Source organism: Ambystoma mexicanum, chromosome 8 (genome assembly GCF_040938575.1).
Source record: "Ambystoma mexicanum isolate Mex_15411 chromosome 8, UKY_AmexF1_1, whole genome shotgun sequence".
Taxonomy (NCBI): domain Eukaryota; kingdom Metazoa; phylum Chordata; class Amphibia; order Caudata; family Ambystomatidae; genus Ambystoma; species Ambystoma mexicanum.
In genome coordinates this window covers 1,424,866,059-1,424,882,236 of record NC_090929.1, presented here as the reverse complement: position 1 = coordinate 1,424,882,236, position 16,178 = coordinate 1,424,866,059, and the positions used below count along the sequence as shown (strand labels likewise).

Sequence of the window (16,178 nt, the reverse complement as noted above, 5' to 3'; positions counted from 1 at the left end):
TGCTATGGTTGCATTATAAAGCAATAGATTGCTTCTTATCTAGCCGATACAATCATAAAGGCAGGTGAAAGAGGGTCTTCAATGTTACATGCTTTTCAACTGGAAGTCAATGCTCTTGTTTAGACAGGTTAGAAACCAAATGTATTGCAGCGTTTTGCATGGATTGCGTTCTCTTGACTACCCCCTGAGCATGCGCATGCTAATGCTTGGAGTTGATTCTCGACCCAACAACAATTGGTCACTGTTGCAGACAAATGAATGACAGCGAGTGTATTCTTCGTTTTAAAAGAAAAGGGTGTCTTCACTACAGAGTTGATGTCGCTGTTAAGTCTTACATCTGCAGTTTCAAAAGAGAGAGGCCCAAGACCTAGGAGGGTAGCCTCAGACTTGAATGTGTTGCACGCGTTAACATCCACTCTGCCACCTCTCCACCTCTGTGTAGGCCATCAAACAGACTAGTTTTATTCAAACCTTAGAAGCCATACTAGACAAAAAGAGGATTCCTTCCCTTGTGCCCAAGTCTTTTCTTCATTATCTGTGTGGGTAGCTTCATAGATGGCTCAATTAGTGCTCAACCACATTGATAAATAATGCACGTTTCTACATCATTATGGGAGGTCATCCAGCGTGCTGATACGCTCACAAACATTTCAAGTGATGGATGGAATTAGTGGCAATAACATGCTGAAAAGTTGTTTTGTTTCTTTAGAATATTTTATTATCTAACATTAGTACAATCCAGAGATAATGCATGTAGGCAAGGCACAAGTTTCAGTATGCACACAGATCGTTGTTGTAGTTAAGACAATCATTACTTGCCAGCACAGTCGTTGATCATTTTTTACATAAAGGACAATGAAAACTTGAATTCTCTGTGACGAGTCAAACACCCCAGTGACAGCCATTTTCATAGAGTCACAGTATGAATGCATGGGTTAAATTTAGTGTTGGTGAATGGCAGTGAGGCACAGATACTCTAAGCTAGAGAGGCAAACGCTGCACATATTTACAATCCAGACAGTAAATCGAATGCATTCTTCTGTTTCAAGCCAACACAAACAGTAATCTGGACTAGTCATACGATGAGACAGAGGTAGCAAAATTAATTACCATTTTGATCAGCGATACACTTAAGTCTTTTATTAAAAGGTGTGCGATGCAATTTGTGCAGGCTGGTTGTTCAATTATAAGTGCATTGTGACATCACAGACGGGAACAAGGATGGTCATGTGATCTACAAGGACTTCCTTCCGTGTTATGATGTCACCTATGTCACCTTCCCCAGTGATTGTTTGCTACAAAACTATTGCTTCCACGTCAGGGGGAAATGTATGGTATGTAATCACGGATAGTGTGGTGAGTAGGTCATATTAGCTCATGCGAAGGCTCTAACTTGACTTCCTAGCTATTGCATATAGTAATTTATGGGCCATTCACCACTCAATCTTAACACACCAGAAACATTTTTCATTTGCCTTTCCTACTTCCGCTAACTGGTTATGCATTTATCAGAGATCTGCAATAGCTTTTTACAAAAAGAATACATTTCCATATTGTATATGTTGCAGTTCCACAAATAAGCCTCTGTATCATTTTATTACTGCAGCATCAGAACAGGGTTCTTTTCCATTTTCACCACTCATGAGCACCCGACCAGAAATATTTGCTTCGTGCATCACCAATATTGAAATAAGTAGTTTCTGTAATCGAAACTCTGTTGCTTCCCAGCTAGCTTTGCGCTATACATAAGCCAAATACAAAATTGCTATTTAAATCGCATGAACGTTTTTGAAAAAGGTACACAATTTAGAAGATTATGGTCACTAGACTTCCCACATCCTTATAAACCATGGCTATCTTTTCCCCAAAAAATGTAGAGCTTCCTCTGTTCTTTTACATATGTTGAGGCCCAACGGTAGACAGATACTCAAATCCCTGCCATCCAACCTTCTAAAAGACCTGCCGTTTCTGTGAAGTATTTCTGTTCTCTCATTATAACTTTCCTCAAGTGGCCTTTACTCTTTATTGCTGCCCTCCCTCTGGTGGCCCAACACTTGCATTTCCCCTCACAATATTCACTTTGTTCCCATGTTTTTTCTCCCACGGCACTTTTGCCAATTGAACTCTTGCCCTTGGAGGCCCATAGGAGCAGACACAGGCTAAGAATAACTACTTTCTAGGTACCCTACAGTGTTCAAGTTTAAGAGAATATGTGACTGTAAAAGGCACACACATTTCTGTAACTACATGGTCACTGCTTCCAACTGAGGAACGGTAGGTAGCATCAAAGATGGCCAAAATGGCTGGTGGTACGTGCATCATAGAATTTAGTTAATTAAGTTATGTGGAAGACCACCAGACCAGCAGCCTGAAGAGACCATCATTTGGTTAATTTTTCTATTAAACACATTGGCCTTCATGTGCAGACAGGCTGCTGTCCATGAATCCTGCTAGGTGGGCTGCCTATGAAACTTCTTTGTATTCGCAATATCGTGTTCAGAAGCAGCCATCGGTCATCTAAAATCAAACAAATATTAAAATAAATACAATTTGGAATGCAGAGAAAACGCAATAAGCTTACTCTACATCCACACTATAAAAAAGGCAAAAAGGCATCCTGAAAAGAAAAGCAGAAACATTTCAAGTATGCACACCTTACCAGCAAGTGTAGAGTCGCAATGCTGGGTATGTTGGCAGAAGACAGACACGCATTGCAAGACCGTGTAACACACACACACACACACACACACACACACACACACACACACACACACACACACACACACACCACAAACACCACAAACACAAGTGAGAGACACCTTTTCAAATATAGCTTGGAATGTGGATGCTTTACAAATTACGGTTTGTTCACCACACCGTCTGCCAGAGGGGGCTGGGTGTTAGCGCGAGTCAGTGGAGCTGTCCTTGGCGGCATTCAAGAGAAGCATCTCGGGTATTTGAGAGAGATCAGAATAACAGTCCTAGCAACAGCCCTCTGCTGCACCTGCAGACCTGAAGCAAAAATGAAATCTAGCACAACGGAATATGCCACTCTAGCAAGTACAATCCCGGAAGCCTTTGGCCATCATTATGAAATTGACAAATGTGTGTTCATTCTTCAAATCTGCCCGATTTCAAGCAATCTGGAAGTTTTCAGTAACAGAGGCCACTTTAAACAAATGCTGCATGCTGTATTTACAATTTACAATAATGCAGAAACATTTTCAACCCCTTTCAGGTTTATATTGCAAAGGGGGCAATGGGGCCAGCGTCAGAGAGGACCACTCTTCACTTTCACCCCGTTTTGGTGTCACCAGGCAGACATTTTGTCTTGTAGTAAAGAGATACACTTGTGCTTTCTTCACTACAGGAACCAAAACATTAGGGGACTTTAGAACTTGCATCTGTACCTGTTGGACAGAAGTAAACATTGAAGGTTTTTTAAAACGATTACACCTCATAATTCAGTTTTATTTCCCATATCTGGTATTCCAGAGGAATACCCTCCAGAGGTAAAACAAATACCTCCAAACCCATAAACCTGGTGGGTGGTAAAATAGGCAGTATTTGAAATCCTGCATGTTTTTATCATTATTGCCAAACTCAAATGGGGGCCTTTGTCTTGCTAAAGTGCAAAAGGTATAGGACCAGCTACAGTGCAACATTTCTATAAATAGGATATATTCGTTTAGGTTAGTCAACAAATAGGTTATCCGGTGGTAAATGAATGCAATATATGTACATGTGAATGTTAGGATGAACTTTTGTGATGAACAGATTATATTATTTACAAAGCAGCAGAAGACATAATTCACTTGGAGAAGCAGTGGCAAAAACAAAGAGCATTGGTATACAGCAGGGGCAACGCTGAAGTCTGTTTCATGACCACTGCAGTGAGAGGGGTGGCGACATTCTGGTGCTGGGTGGATGGGGTAAATAGCAACCCATAGGGTTTTGCTTCTTTAATAAAATACCAAAATAAAAATTAATAAAAAAAGACCAGTATAAACATCCCACTTAACTGCTTAAACCAGCAAGCAGCGAGAAGAATGGACTGGTTAAGGGATGAGGCATGAACTGTGCGCGCAATTAAGTCCTTTGCCGTTTGTGGCTACGCGGTCAGACTGCAGGCAGATTTTGAGGCACTTTGCGCCCTCTCGATGGTCGCTTGACACTTTTCCCGCTTCAGCAATTGGTTATTTTCAAACAGCCCTTCGTTGCGTGGGACCCCAGGGGAGCCATCGATAAGCGTCAGAAGACCTATACAGAGGACAGAGACAGTATACAGTCAGGGTACATGCAGGAGTTCCAACAAGCAAAAACCAACCACTGAACGCTATTCAGTTGAAGACGTACAATGAGCAATACATAAAATTATATTTGTGCAGACTACAGTTCTTCCCCTGGTGGGAACAGCTGCAGACCTTTGGTTTTGGGCACTTGACAAAGGACTAGGTATGTGCTGGTTAAATGAAAAGGCCAATTACATTACCTAAGCAGCACCGTTACTCCCAAATTAAGAATATTGTATGTAGACCCAGGAATTTACCACCACCCGTTTGCAGGATCATTTTCCTTTCCATCACCTAGATCAAGAGGAAGCACCAGGCAGTGGGCCAGCCTCATCCCAGGGTTCGGGATGTAGATCTGTCAATAAAGCCTCTGATCATCCACGTTCAGTAAAATGAGCAAACTTGGGCTTTAGGTATATCTTTGAAGATCGCTTGGTAGAGTATTTTAGGTTTTTCCCCCATTTTCTTTTCTTTCATGGATAATCTATGGGGATCTGATCAAGTATTTTGTGGAGAAGCAAATATGATCCTCAAGTCGGGTGTCCCTTGCTTTCCTTCACAGGGAACCTTACAAAATTCACCATGAACATTAGAAAATTCACCGAAACCCCATCTAGGGTTGTTGCCCTAGATGGGGTTTCGGGCCCAATGAGTTGTGGGCTCCTTCAAGCTTCGGTGGAGGTCTAGCGTACATAGAGCGACATTACTAAAAATCCGGTTGGGAGTCTACCCAACAAATGAATATAAAAACAGAACTGGAGGAAGAGGCATTAATGAATGGCGCTGCAGGTTCTGTCAAAAAGAGTGGCAACTAGAGACACCGATGCATCTCATGATGAACTGCACTGCCGTTTCAAAGGACAGAAAGCGTTTATCATCAAGGTATATGTCAAAAATAACCCAATGCAACGATGAGGAACGATGGGACTATTTTATTCAAGGACACAATCCCAGATTCTCATGTGCGGGTATAAACTTTTTGGATAAAATCCTCAAAGAAAAAGACGACGAACTAGCAGAGGAAAACACGCAAACATCTGGACACACCAAGTGAATAAACAAACATACCTTAGGAGGCGATGGACGTAAAGACAGTCACGACGAAACGAAAGGAAAAGAGATGAATTGAAATGAAACGGAAAGTGTGATAAAAGTTTAAATTTAAACTAAAACACTACACTTTTAAAAAAAAAAAAAAAATAGATTAGCTAGGCATTTCTGGAATAATTCAGTCAGGTTACGTTGACCGACACAGAAGGCCAGATAAGCAAATGTTCCTTCTTGAAATGTTTTTCTATTAAAGCTTGTGTGCCAGTTTCTCATTGTAGTTGAAGTGCCCCAATTTGTTTTCACATTGCTGCTAACTCGTCTAGTCATCTGCAATAGATGTTCTCCCCTCTATTAGGGATAGCCAGTTGGGGCTGTTGCAATTCACTTGAAGAAAATTTGGGTTGGCAAGATATGACTAAATATGCTCTCTAGAAGGATTTACTGGTCCACAGGCTGGAGAAATAACTGACTGACCTAGGAAGAAACATGAACTGTGTAAACGATCTGAGAGTCCCCTCCGAAGACGGTTGCTATTTTTCTTAATATCATGCCCAGGGAAAAAGTATATGCAGATATGTGGGACTGGCTTTGTAAGAAGTGGGCAGCAGATCTGAAATATGATATACCTGCGAGGAGGGCGTGCTAGGGTACAGACTAGTTGCACAGAATTGAGACTTACCCAGCAAAACCTTCTTTTACACTAATAGTGGACTCCTGAAAGGAGGCAGAACACGGGCCTCTGACAAATCCCTACTGGGGCTGCGATTGCGAGAGGTAGTCCAAGACTCCAAGACACATGGTTTGTGATAGAGTTGATGGGAACTGGGCTGCACAGGATCAACTTGGTGGTGGGTATTCACTTGGCCAGATATCTGACATAAGGTATTTAACACTCATTAGAAATTGGCCCTACTCCTGGTGTCTGTAGAGATGGTGGTAGCCAAGAAGCAGTTATCAAGGGTTTGGAAACCCAAGAAAGAGATGCACATAACTTCTATCCAGGTAGGAAAAGAACACATTACTTACCTCTCAGTAACGTTCTTTCTGATGGATGTTCCTCCCACAGATTGCACATCGTTGATATTTTATCTCAGGTGCAAGCTGACTTCATTAATCATTTCACCACAACCGGGTGCGGCTCAGTTGTGCACCCCATGCCACATGGGATGGCAGAGCCAGTATATGTGGAGCCACTATGCCCCACAACCTGAGTCCCATCCCTTTCCCCAACACTCAGCAGCTGAGGAACCACACAACAGGATCGATTTACATGCTACCCACCATGAAGGTCAAGTTGGGAGGGCGATGAGGAACCTCCAGGAGAAACATCCTTCAGAAAGATTGCAGAGAGTTAAGTAATTTGCTCTTCTACTGGATTCCTTCCTCCCAAAGATTCCTCATCTTTGATAGACTCCCATAGCAGCTCACAAATCTGGCGGAAGAAGAGTAACAAGATGTCACCTACAATAGAAATCTTTGGACGATTTCTGGCCAAAGCAAGCACCCGATTCCAGGCAGTTATGCTTGGGGAAAGTGTATAGCAAAGCCCAAATATCCACCTGACGAAGAGTCATCTCTGCCCCGCAAAGGAGGAAGCAGCCAGGCCTCTGAGTGAATGTACCCCTGAGACCATCAGGCACATCCTTCCCAGTCAGGTCGTAGCATCCTGAGATGCAGAGGATAATCCACCTTCACAGTATCTGTTTAGTCACAGCGCTGCCAGCAGAAGCACCAGCATAACCCACTCTCTCCCAACATCCCTCATCCTAGAGAATTGGCAGCTGCGGGCCTGCACCGAGGTCAGCCAAAGGAATCATTCCTCCATCTTGGAAGGGAAGATGGGTGTCCTAAGGAGATCGGACACAATCTTTGGAACGAAGTACAGCCTCACTTTGAAGTCACCTTCTGCTTGGAAAACACTGAGGAAGGAGGCTTTTATGAAAGACTTTATATGGTAGGCATTTAACTGCATTTTTTGATTTATGTTTCCTAAACAGGGTCAGATTTCTGTTTTATACATATTGTATCTTGTGGTGGTATTCAGTCACACATTGGTGTATGCAGATGTATTCTTTGTGCAATTGTTTGATATGTGTTCTTTGATCTATATTATTAAACCAATCAGTGACTAGCTACCGTCCGTGAGCCTTTTGTATCTGCTTCTATTCTGACCTTGATTGTCAGTTTCTTTATATATGGGATGTTTCTGATTTTATTTCACCCAAGAGCATCTTTCTTTTCATGTTCAGTATACACCCTTGATACCCAGATATAGTTTGGAGTTCTCCTTTCGTTTTGAACTAAAGGAGATCCTAGGGCTGTAGAACCTCTTTTTTTACTGCCGACTATTTATTTATTTATTTATTTTATTTGTTACACGCCCAGACCCTCGGTTATCACGGCGTGGTTACAAGACAATTTAGGAATTAGTCATACATTGTTACAGAGTACAACAAAAATTAAGCATAGATGGCGAGCTAGTACAACAGGATAAACAATATTTACAGTTTACACTGGTGTGTTACACTTGCGCTGTGGCATGTCCCATAGTGCCAATATTGCTTAAATAAGCAGGTTTTTAGCAATTTTATGTAACCAGGGAAGGAAGATTCTTTTTTTGATATTAATGGGGAGGGTATTCCAGCGTTTAGGGGCTAGAACAGGGAAGCCGCTGCCTCCCGCTCTAGTAGTTTTGTAACAAGGGGGTGCCAGTAGGAGGTTGTCATTGGATCTTAGTGATCTAGTGTATTCTTATAGGTGTAGAGTGTTAAGGTAAGTTGGGCCATTTTTGGTAAGACATTTGTGTGCAATGTATAGTGTTTTAAAGATAATTCTTGCTTTGATGGGAAGCCAGCGAGCGTCCTTCCTTGTCTTAGAAATGTGGTCCGATTTTTTTATTCCTAAGGCTGCTCTTAGGCTTTGTTTTGCATTAGTTGCATTTTGGAGAGGTTGGTATTGGATGTGCCTAGTAGTAATACATTGCAGTAAACCAATTTTGATAAAACTAGGGCCCTGGCCAAGGTAAGGCAGTTTGCTGGGGTCAGAAATTGTTGACAGAGCATGGTGGACAGAGTATGGTCTTTCCTAACGGCGGAACATTCTTCCTTCTACCAAGCCTTTCTTGGTTCTGCACCTGGGGACTTGGAAGGTGCCTCTCATACTACGCTTGTGGCAGAAGTTAAACAGTTAAGTGACACTCCTGAATGGCCTTCGGATGCACAGATTCTCTCCTGTGAGAAACCAAGCCCTTCATCCCAGGAAACAACTTCAGATCTGCTGTTCAAGACTCAGCCCTCCCCCACCTAGATGGCCCTTTTGGAAGGTCTTCCAGCGACTACCATGGTATCCCTGTAATCAATGTGTCTGCATGCTGCTGCACGACTCAAAGGACTCCCCAAATTCGACCACATCAAACCGCGTTGGTACCTGCTGCGAGCCTGTATCATCTTCAAATCCTGTTGCATCATCTGCAAGGCTGTCACCTTGAAGTCCCAAACCTTTCTCATCTTATCTGCATTAGTTAGTTTGTCCTTCAAGGAGCTTTGAAGCATGGATAATCCCATACAGAGATGTCCCATCTTGGTCTTTCTTAGTTTGGCTCAATGTTCCAGCAATCGATATTCTAGTTGTAGTACCATAGTTATCAAGGCTTTAGAAGAGGCAGTATGTGGTACTCTAGTCAAATATTTTCTCATCGCAAAGACCTTTCCAACACAGATTAATGTAAGCATTTGCATTTTAGGGCCAACTCAACCTGGTGAGTGGTTTAAAGCGAGTGGTGTAACTGAAATCATCTACGCAAGATCCAAAACGTACTCCCGAGATGCAAGCTCCGGTCTAATATACATGTTTTTTAACACCGTCCAAATCAGTTAATTATCTAGTAACGGGTCACTGGAGGTGACCAGGGAAGTGGCCCAAAGCATTTCCTTTCATATGCGAAATGAGAAACCCCACCTTAGTAGAACAAGGGTTTGAAGGTGAACTGTATGATGCATGAGTCTAGGAATTCGGACAGCTTCTTAGGGTTGCCATCAAATTTTTTCATTCATTATACTTGTTAACAATGGTTCAGAGGCCCAAGCTTTCAGTGAAGAAAAGGCCCATCGCAGCATAGCCTTTTCCAGGTGTAGGGCATGTACTTCTGTAGATCATGCTTTGCCATCTTCAGCAAACTCTGTTTTGACTTCATTTTATGTTATTGTTGCAGGTGGCACCACAATCTGTCAGCAACCTTCCCTGAATACAGTCAGGGAGTGAGGTTCAAGCAGAAACTGCCCTTCTCTTCCAGAAGCCACCATGGTGACAGCTCCAAGACTGTTCCAGGGGACATCCAAGGAATTTTGGGGGTGGGGACAAAACCTCTGACTAGTGAAACTGAAAATACACTTGGAGCCACTAGTCCTGGGTAATGCTTCAACATTGCTTGGAGAGAGAACTATGAACGAATTGACTGGAACAACAAGGATCAATTCCAAAAGTCAGCAGTGGGCAACCATAGATATGGACAATGGAATGGTAGGGAACAATGTAGCATAAAAGGGGTGTTAGCAAAGAAGAGAAGGGAAACAGACAAGGATAGGGACTCAGAAGGGAACTTCCCTCAGGATCAGCAATGCCTGCAATTTGTGGTGTACATTTACCCACCCAGCAGAATTCCCCTCCATCACCAATCTGCACTTCAGCAGTTACCAGCAAAATGGCTGTGCTGGCACTGTAGAGCACTATCGCCTTGCCTTACAACTGCATTTTGCAGTCACCAAAATAATGGCTGTGCTGTCTTTGCCAAGCACATATGGGGCAAGATGGAACTGGGAACACACGAAGAAGGGCTCCCAGTCTGTTTCCTGATGTGCACCAAAGAAGAGAGTTGAAAAGCAGCGCTGCTTTGCTGCTAGCTCAGAATTTCTCATTGAAAAAGGAAATATTTTACATTTAAAATGATGCCACCCTGATGCCCTTTTTCATCTGTTCAACAATACACAGTCCTGATCCAGTGAGACCCAGCTATGCCCAGCCATATTCAGGTTGTGCTTCAGCTAAAGATAGCATTTCTCACTGAACGACAGGCTGTGTCAGGAGAAATCTGTGAAATCACAAACAACTTTACTCCCAGCCGTGATGCTTTACTTTTTGCTACAAAATATCCCAGATAAACTAAAGACACCCTATATCTGTGCATATGTCAGTTTCAAGGGATCTTTATTTGGACAGATGCTGGTGCATTAGAAAAATGACTGGGGCTTTGGAAAGATTCAGAAAATGGATGTAAGAAGGCTGCATTTGAAAGTGACATCCCAGCACAATTAACCATGTGTAAAAATGGTTGCTTTTTGCAAACAAGAAAAATGTCGGTTTAAAAGTGTAATGTTGAATAATGCCCTGTCCTTGTCTAGAAATGTAAGGGGGGGTTGCTTGAAAACATATATGGGATGTTTTATTTCAACAAACCTGCTACTGATTCAGAAAAAGAAAAAATGAATTTGCTGTACTGGGGAACCAGCAAAACAGGTTTTCCTGCTTGGCTTCAAAGGACATTTGTTTGCTGGGAACAGGAGTTGGCTTCCCTCAAAAGGGGGCCACCCCCATGGAAACTCTGAATGAACCAAGAGGAAGCATATCACACGTTCGTCAGACTTTGTGTCTGGGCTTGAGCCTGCTACAATAGATTCCAGGACACTTCGGTGTGAAATTGCAAATAACACCTCCCCTCCACTTCAACTGGGGGGCTTCAAAGCCAACTTGCGAGCAGCCTTGGAAGCTATGCCCTTATTTGGGAGACAATGCTGGCCATCTGGCTCAAAAGACTATTTTAATTAATAAACTTTAAGACTCTTACTTCTGCTATTGGACAACGCAGCAATGCAAGGGTTTTACAGTTTAGATGCAATTTTTGTGGGTTTAAATTAAGATGTGGTAGCCTTCACTAGCACATTGGGGATGGAAATGGCCGAAATTGGATATTCTGAGGAAATTGTATATGGTGCCACTATGAAATTCAATACTAACATGCCTTATGATAATATGTACACATATATAAAGTTATAGAATTTTAGGTAAAATATTTCTCACTGAAAATGACAAAAAATTATTAGGAGGACAAAACAAAGTCCTACAAACTTGGGAGTTAAACTGCCATGCTCTGGGTGAAATATATAATCTGCCTATGTAAGTTTCAAAAGTGCCAAAACTGTAAAAAGGTGCATGTTTGTGCCATAACTGGTTTTAGCAAAAGTAACTGTGGGATGATACTATACATTGTAAAGCACACATCAAATCTGATGTCATGCCCCTGAAACCCATCCGGCTGACAGCAAGGCGGTAACAATCACCCCTGACCAATCCAGTTGTTAGAGGCATGTCCTGCCTAAGCCTGCCCCACCGTATAATTCTGTGATGTCATCCGCCTTACAAAAAGAGGCGCTCACAGAGACAAAGGACACACTGTTCTGAATTTTCCAGCTCCTGTGTATCCTGCGTATACAGACATTCCAGATTCACCCTGCAGATTCCAGACTTCTCTGCTAGAAAAGGCATAGTTGATCCAGGCCCTCCTATCCAGGCAGAACCACCCTTTAGAACTAAACCCCATAACAAAATCCCACTAACTCAGGGAGAAGACGGAAAAGCTGTGGTACCCTCTTTGAGAGTATCCTGTGACCAGACCGGCTTTTTGCCCCACTACCTGCATGCCGCTGTGCCGTGATCAGACATTTGCCCAGCGGTTTTCTGTTAGGAGAGCCCATCCCTGTGACCAGATATTGCCTTGCTGTCCAGAAACTCGGATGGATGGCACAAAATCCCAAACTCAAGCGCGGATTGTATTACCCCATCCCATAGCAACACATAGCCTACCCCAACTTGATACCTTGTCTTTGTTCCACCTGCCAAGTAATCCCATCCATATCCTGATAACTTGTTGAAGATAGTCTGAATCCTCTGTGTATTGTTCCTTGATTTTCTAGTGTTAACGCAATTCTTCCATTCATTTCTGTCTTGCATAAGTCCCCAGTCATATTTTGAATAATTTAATTCCCACAGAGCTGGACGCGGGGCGAAAAGGTTAACCTTGCAGATTAACCTTGGAGCGTACCGGGTCTTTCTAACAATCTAGCCACTAAATCTAGTTTAAGTAAAACTTGTCCTTTCCTTTAAACCGTTTTTCTCTTTTAACTGCTTTTATTTTTAAAACCGAATTTCCCTTCACCTTGAAAATCTCATCCGGTTTTCCAGCTAGAGGCACTCTTTAGCTTTCCTATTATCCCTGTGATGTGCATCTATCACCCAGCCTAAAAACTGCATTCCGATTCTGTCTATTTCACCCGTTTTTGACATTTAAACCCGTCTAATTTAGCAAATGCAAATTATGTGCGTGTGATTCTGGCTGCACTGTGTTGTCACTTCAAAGTTGATTTTTGAATTATACCCATTGTTGGTACCTTGCTTTGTAGTTGGTAGTGTTATTATATCCCTGAAACTGTGATAATATTTACCCTATTTATTCAACCACACATTTAAATTCATCATTTACCAATTCCGAGTGTTATTGAGGCAAATGCAAAGGTTTTGGAATCCGATTTTGCCTCTCATTTCATGGGGGGGAAGGTCAGGTTTTATTTCTGTTTGCTGCCTAATATCCCAGACTCCTTGCTGCTCCTTTCTATCCACTCAAACTTCGATTAATTGGGGTTTGAGGGAGCATTGCAGGGGTAATCTTAACTCAGGTGCTATTCATCTGTGCTTCGTATATGTTCTAGTAGAAGGTCAACCAAGTGTATTTCATCAGTTTACATTGTAATTGATCACCCCATTGGTGATTTCTGCCCAATATTAAAATTGTGTGTTTTTCTTTGAATTTAAAATAAATAAATATTGTATTACCACCCAACGGCCTGGTTCATGGTCCATTGTGACCCAGGGTATTTGTAAAAGGGGGTGTGAGACGGGTTGGGTGCCAGCTCAATCTGAATTCTAGGACATAAAGAAAAAGTATTCTAATTGAGCGCTACATCCTATGCTAAGGGCAAGAGTCCTGGTCCAGTGTGTGACGCCTGATTAGAAACCTTAAATTGCAATGCAACATCTGACCCTTCTGACTCGTAAAAGTGGAGGAACACAGAAACAGCATCATGCAGTCCCGGGCACCATCTTGGAGATGGCAGGTCACATCCATTGTTTCATGGTCACCATCTGAAAGACACTGGGTGCGGTCCAGCGTTTGCCTGCCCAGAGACATGAAAGCCAGGACGCTCATGGCCTCGCCGGAGTCATGACTTCGATGGTCCAGCATACTGAAAGTGGCAAAGAGGTTAACATGGTCATGAACATGGCAAGGGATCCATCAGCAATTTTGAGATCATCCCATACATTGACGAGTGCAAACTTTGTTCCAGAAAGGAACGTAGGCCTTATTAGCAGTAGTCTAAGATGGCATGCTTTTTCAATGTGGACATGGTGCAGAGGGATATTTTTCCATGATGTTGGCAATTCATGAAGTCAGCGATAAGTCAAAAAGGTGCCAGCGGGGGATGTGGCATTTTCATATAGCTAGGGGTTACGAGAGTCTTTGGAAGGTCAGAGGTTTGAAGCGACAGGATAATCTAGGATTCATCTGCAGGTAAGCAGGCAAATTGAGGCACGGACAGTTTAAAGGGAAGAGAAATTCTGTGTAACGGAGGCTGAGTGAAACACTGCAGATAATTGAGGTGGTCTTTAAAAAGAAGAAACAACTCCTCCTTCATTTCCCTGACATGACAATTCTGTAACGATTTTATCGTTTTCTGGGGCTTTGCAAGCAGTTTTGAGTTCTGCCTTAATGGACGTTTTTAGATTTAGAACAGGCAGATTTGTGCATGACTTTTTTCCAATGGTTACAAGCAGGTCGGTGAACTCATAATTTGCATAGTCCTTTTGACTGGGACAAAAGATTCATTTGCCTTACTGATGAGAGATAAAAGGATTCAGGAAATGTTTCCGTGTTGAGATGGAGTGGGTTCAGGAAGCCCTAAATGAAATCATTACTTACAGCTATGAGCTGGAGGTAAATCCACCAAATTGTGGCAGAATTACCGCTGTGGTAATTCTGCCAAAATCCGTCTATGGACTGAAAATTAATGGGGAATAACACTGCCTATAACCACAAAAGTGATGGAAGGTTTTGAATGAATCTGAACCACTGGCATTGCTCCGGCAACCTTCCACACCACCCTTTATTTTTTAGCCTGTGTGCGCGGCATTGCAAAAAAGGGATCCAGCCATATGCAAATCAGTCATGTCCTGCCACCAATGCTAGCAGCCCAACCTGAACTGCTAGGCCAGGTCCCCTCTGCACGGAAACACAAGCAACCCCAGATATGTTTTGGCCTGGCTGGGCCTCCTCAGTGAGGTGTAGCGAGCACGGGACCCACGTCTGGGCATACCCTCTCTCACATAGTGAGACAAACTAACCGCAAAAATGATGGGAGAACAGTTTTGACTAACACTGCAACCACCACTTGTAATACAGCAGTAATACTGCTGGACTAAGTGGCAGTAACGGTATTATAGTTTGGTGGCAGATCGGCAGATTTACCACTGACATACCACCATACTCATAAGGAGTCCCAATGTGTTTTTCTTAAGACTGTTTTGTGGTACTAGCATATGAATGAAAACCGTTTTTAAATATAATTCAGATAAGCTGGTATTAGTCCTTTGCCAGAAAAACATCTGATGATATCACAAGGCAAGGTGTTTGACCTCAGACTGAGTGATTTTCCATAGGCATAAGGATGATTAGTATAATCTTTACATTGAGGTGCCTTGGCATTAATTAGAGATAAAAGTAAATAAAGCCCTTCAATGGTGTTGAGGATTAGCACCGTCCTAGTATGTGAGGTGGTGCTCGCCATTTGTTTTCGGCAAGGATAGTAGAAGTGTCCGGCAGAATAGGAGCCGACCGCATGAGGGATGCTCAGAATGGGCGATGACGGGCTGTAGGTATGAGAGGGCCAGGACAACTACGATGAAGAGCTCCTTAGCCGGCCCAACATCGTTATCACCATTAGGAGGTGTAAAATAGTATTTGGGCAGGTTAGTGAGAAGGCAGGTAGTGGGGACCCAAATAAGCATCAACACAAAAGGTACACAGATTACACAAAGCAGGGATTCCTCCCCAGACTTACTTGGTTAAATGGACAAGTATAAAATTGTGCAGATTTATCATCTACCTGCACTTAAATATATTACCCAGTCTATGAATAAACGGAAGCATGGCACAGTCACTCGCGGGATAGGTGTTTGTGCAGACTACCAAGCAGATAGAAACAGTGCCACACGTTCTCACGGGGTGTGAAGACCTTGTCTCTCAATATGGGAAAAATTATAACCATTATGTTAGAGAAGTGTCTGGATACAACACAGACCAATTATGGCCCGCGACCAATGTGGCCAACTCTTTGGTAGTAGCTGCTGCCACCTGTCAAGTACTGAAACCATTTTTTTGGGGAAGTTGCCTATGGAACAAACTCATGGGAAACGCATGTGAATCCACAGTAGAATGTATTGATTTGCAAAAAACAAACTATATAATAAGAACAAGCGGAAGACAGGGTCCCCCTCAACCCACAATGCAACTATGACTTGATTACATGTATTAGATTTTGTAATTGATTGATTTTATTGTATTATATGAAGGACATTTTCTCATAGTATGTATATGTAACGTTTTCTTTTTTTAATTGTTGTAATAGATATGTGCAAAAGGCACAAAGTTCGTCATAAGCACTAAACAAAGAAAAGAAAAAAAAACATTTTGGACTACTGTAAAGATACTTCAAGCATCCTAGCAGTGGCACA

General features: G+C 42.5%; 1 protein-coding gene across 3 annotated transcripts in view; it reads right to left on the bottom strand.

Moving 5' to 3' along the window:
* Positions 1 to 692: 692 nt before the first annotated feature.
* MORN4 (MORN repeat containing 4) overlaps positions 693 to 16,178 on the bottom strand; it is a 141,156-nt gene continuing 125,670 nt past the window's right edge. For 2 of the 3 annotated variants that reach the window (XM_069611567.1, XM_069611568.1), the window contains exon 5: positions 693 to 4,260. In XM_069611567.1, coding sequence (XP_069467668.1) covers positions 4,112 to 4,260 — 149 coding nt within the window. In that variant the 3' untranslated portion in view covers positions 693 to 4,111. The remainder of the gene's footprint in view (positions 4,261 to 16,178) is intronic. The other variant, XR_011268720.1, reaches the window with a different exon arrangement.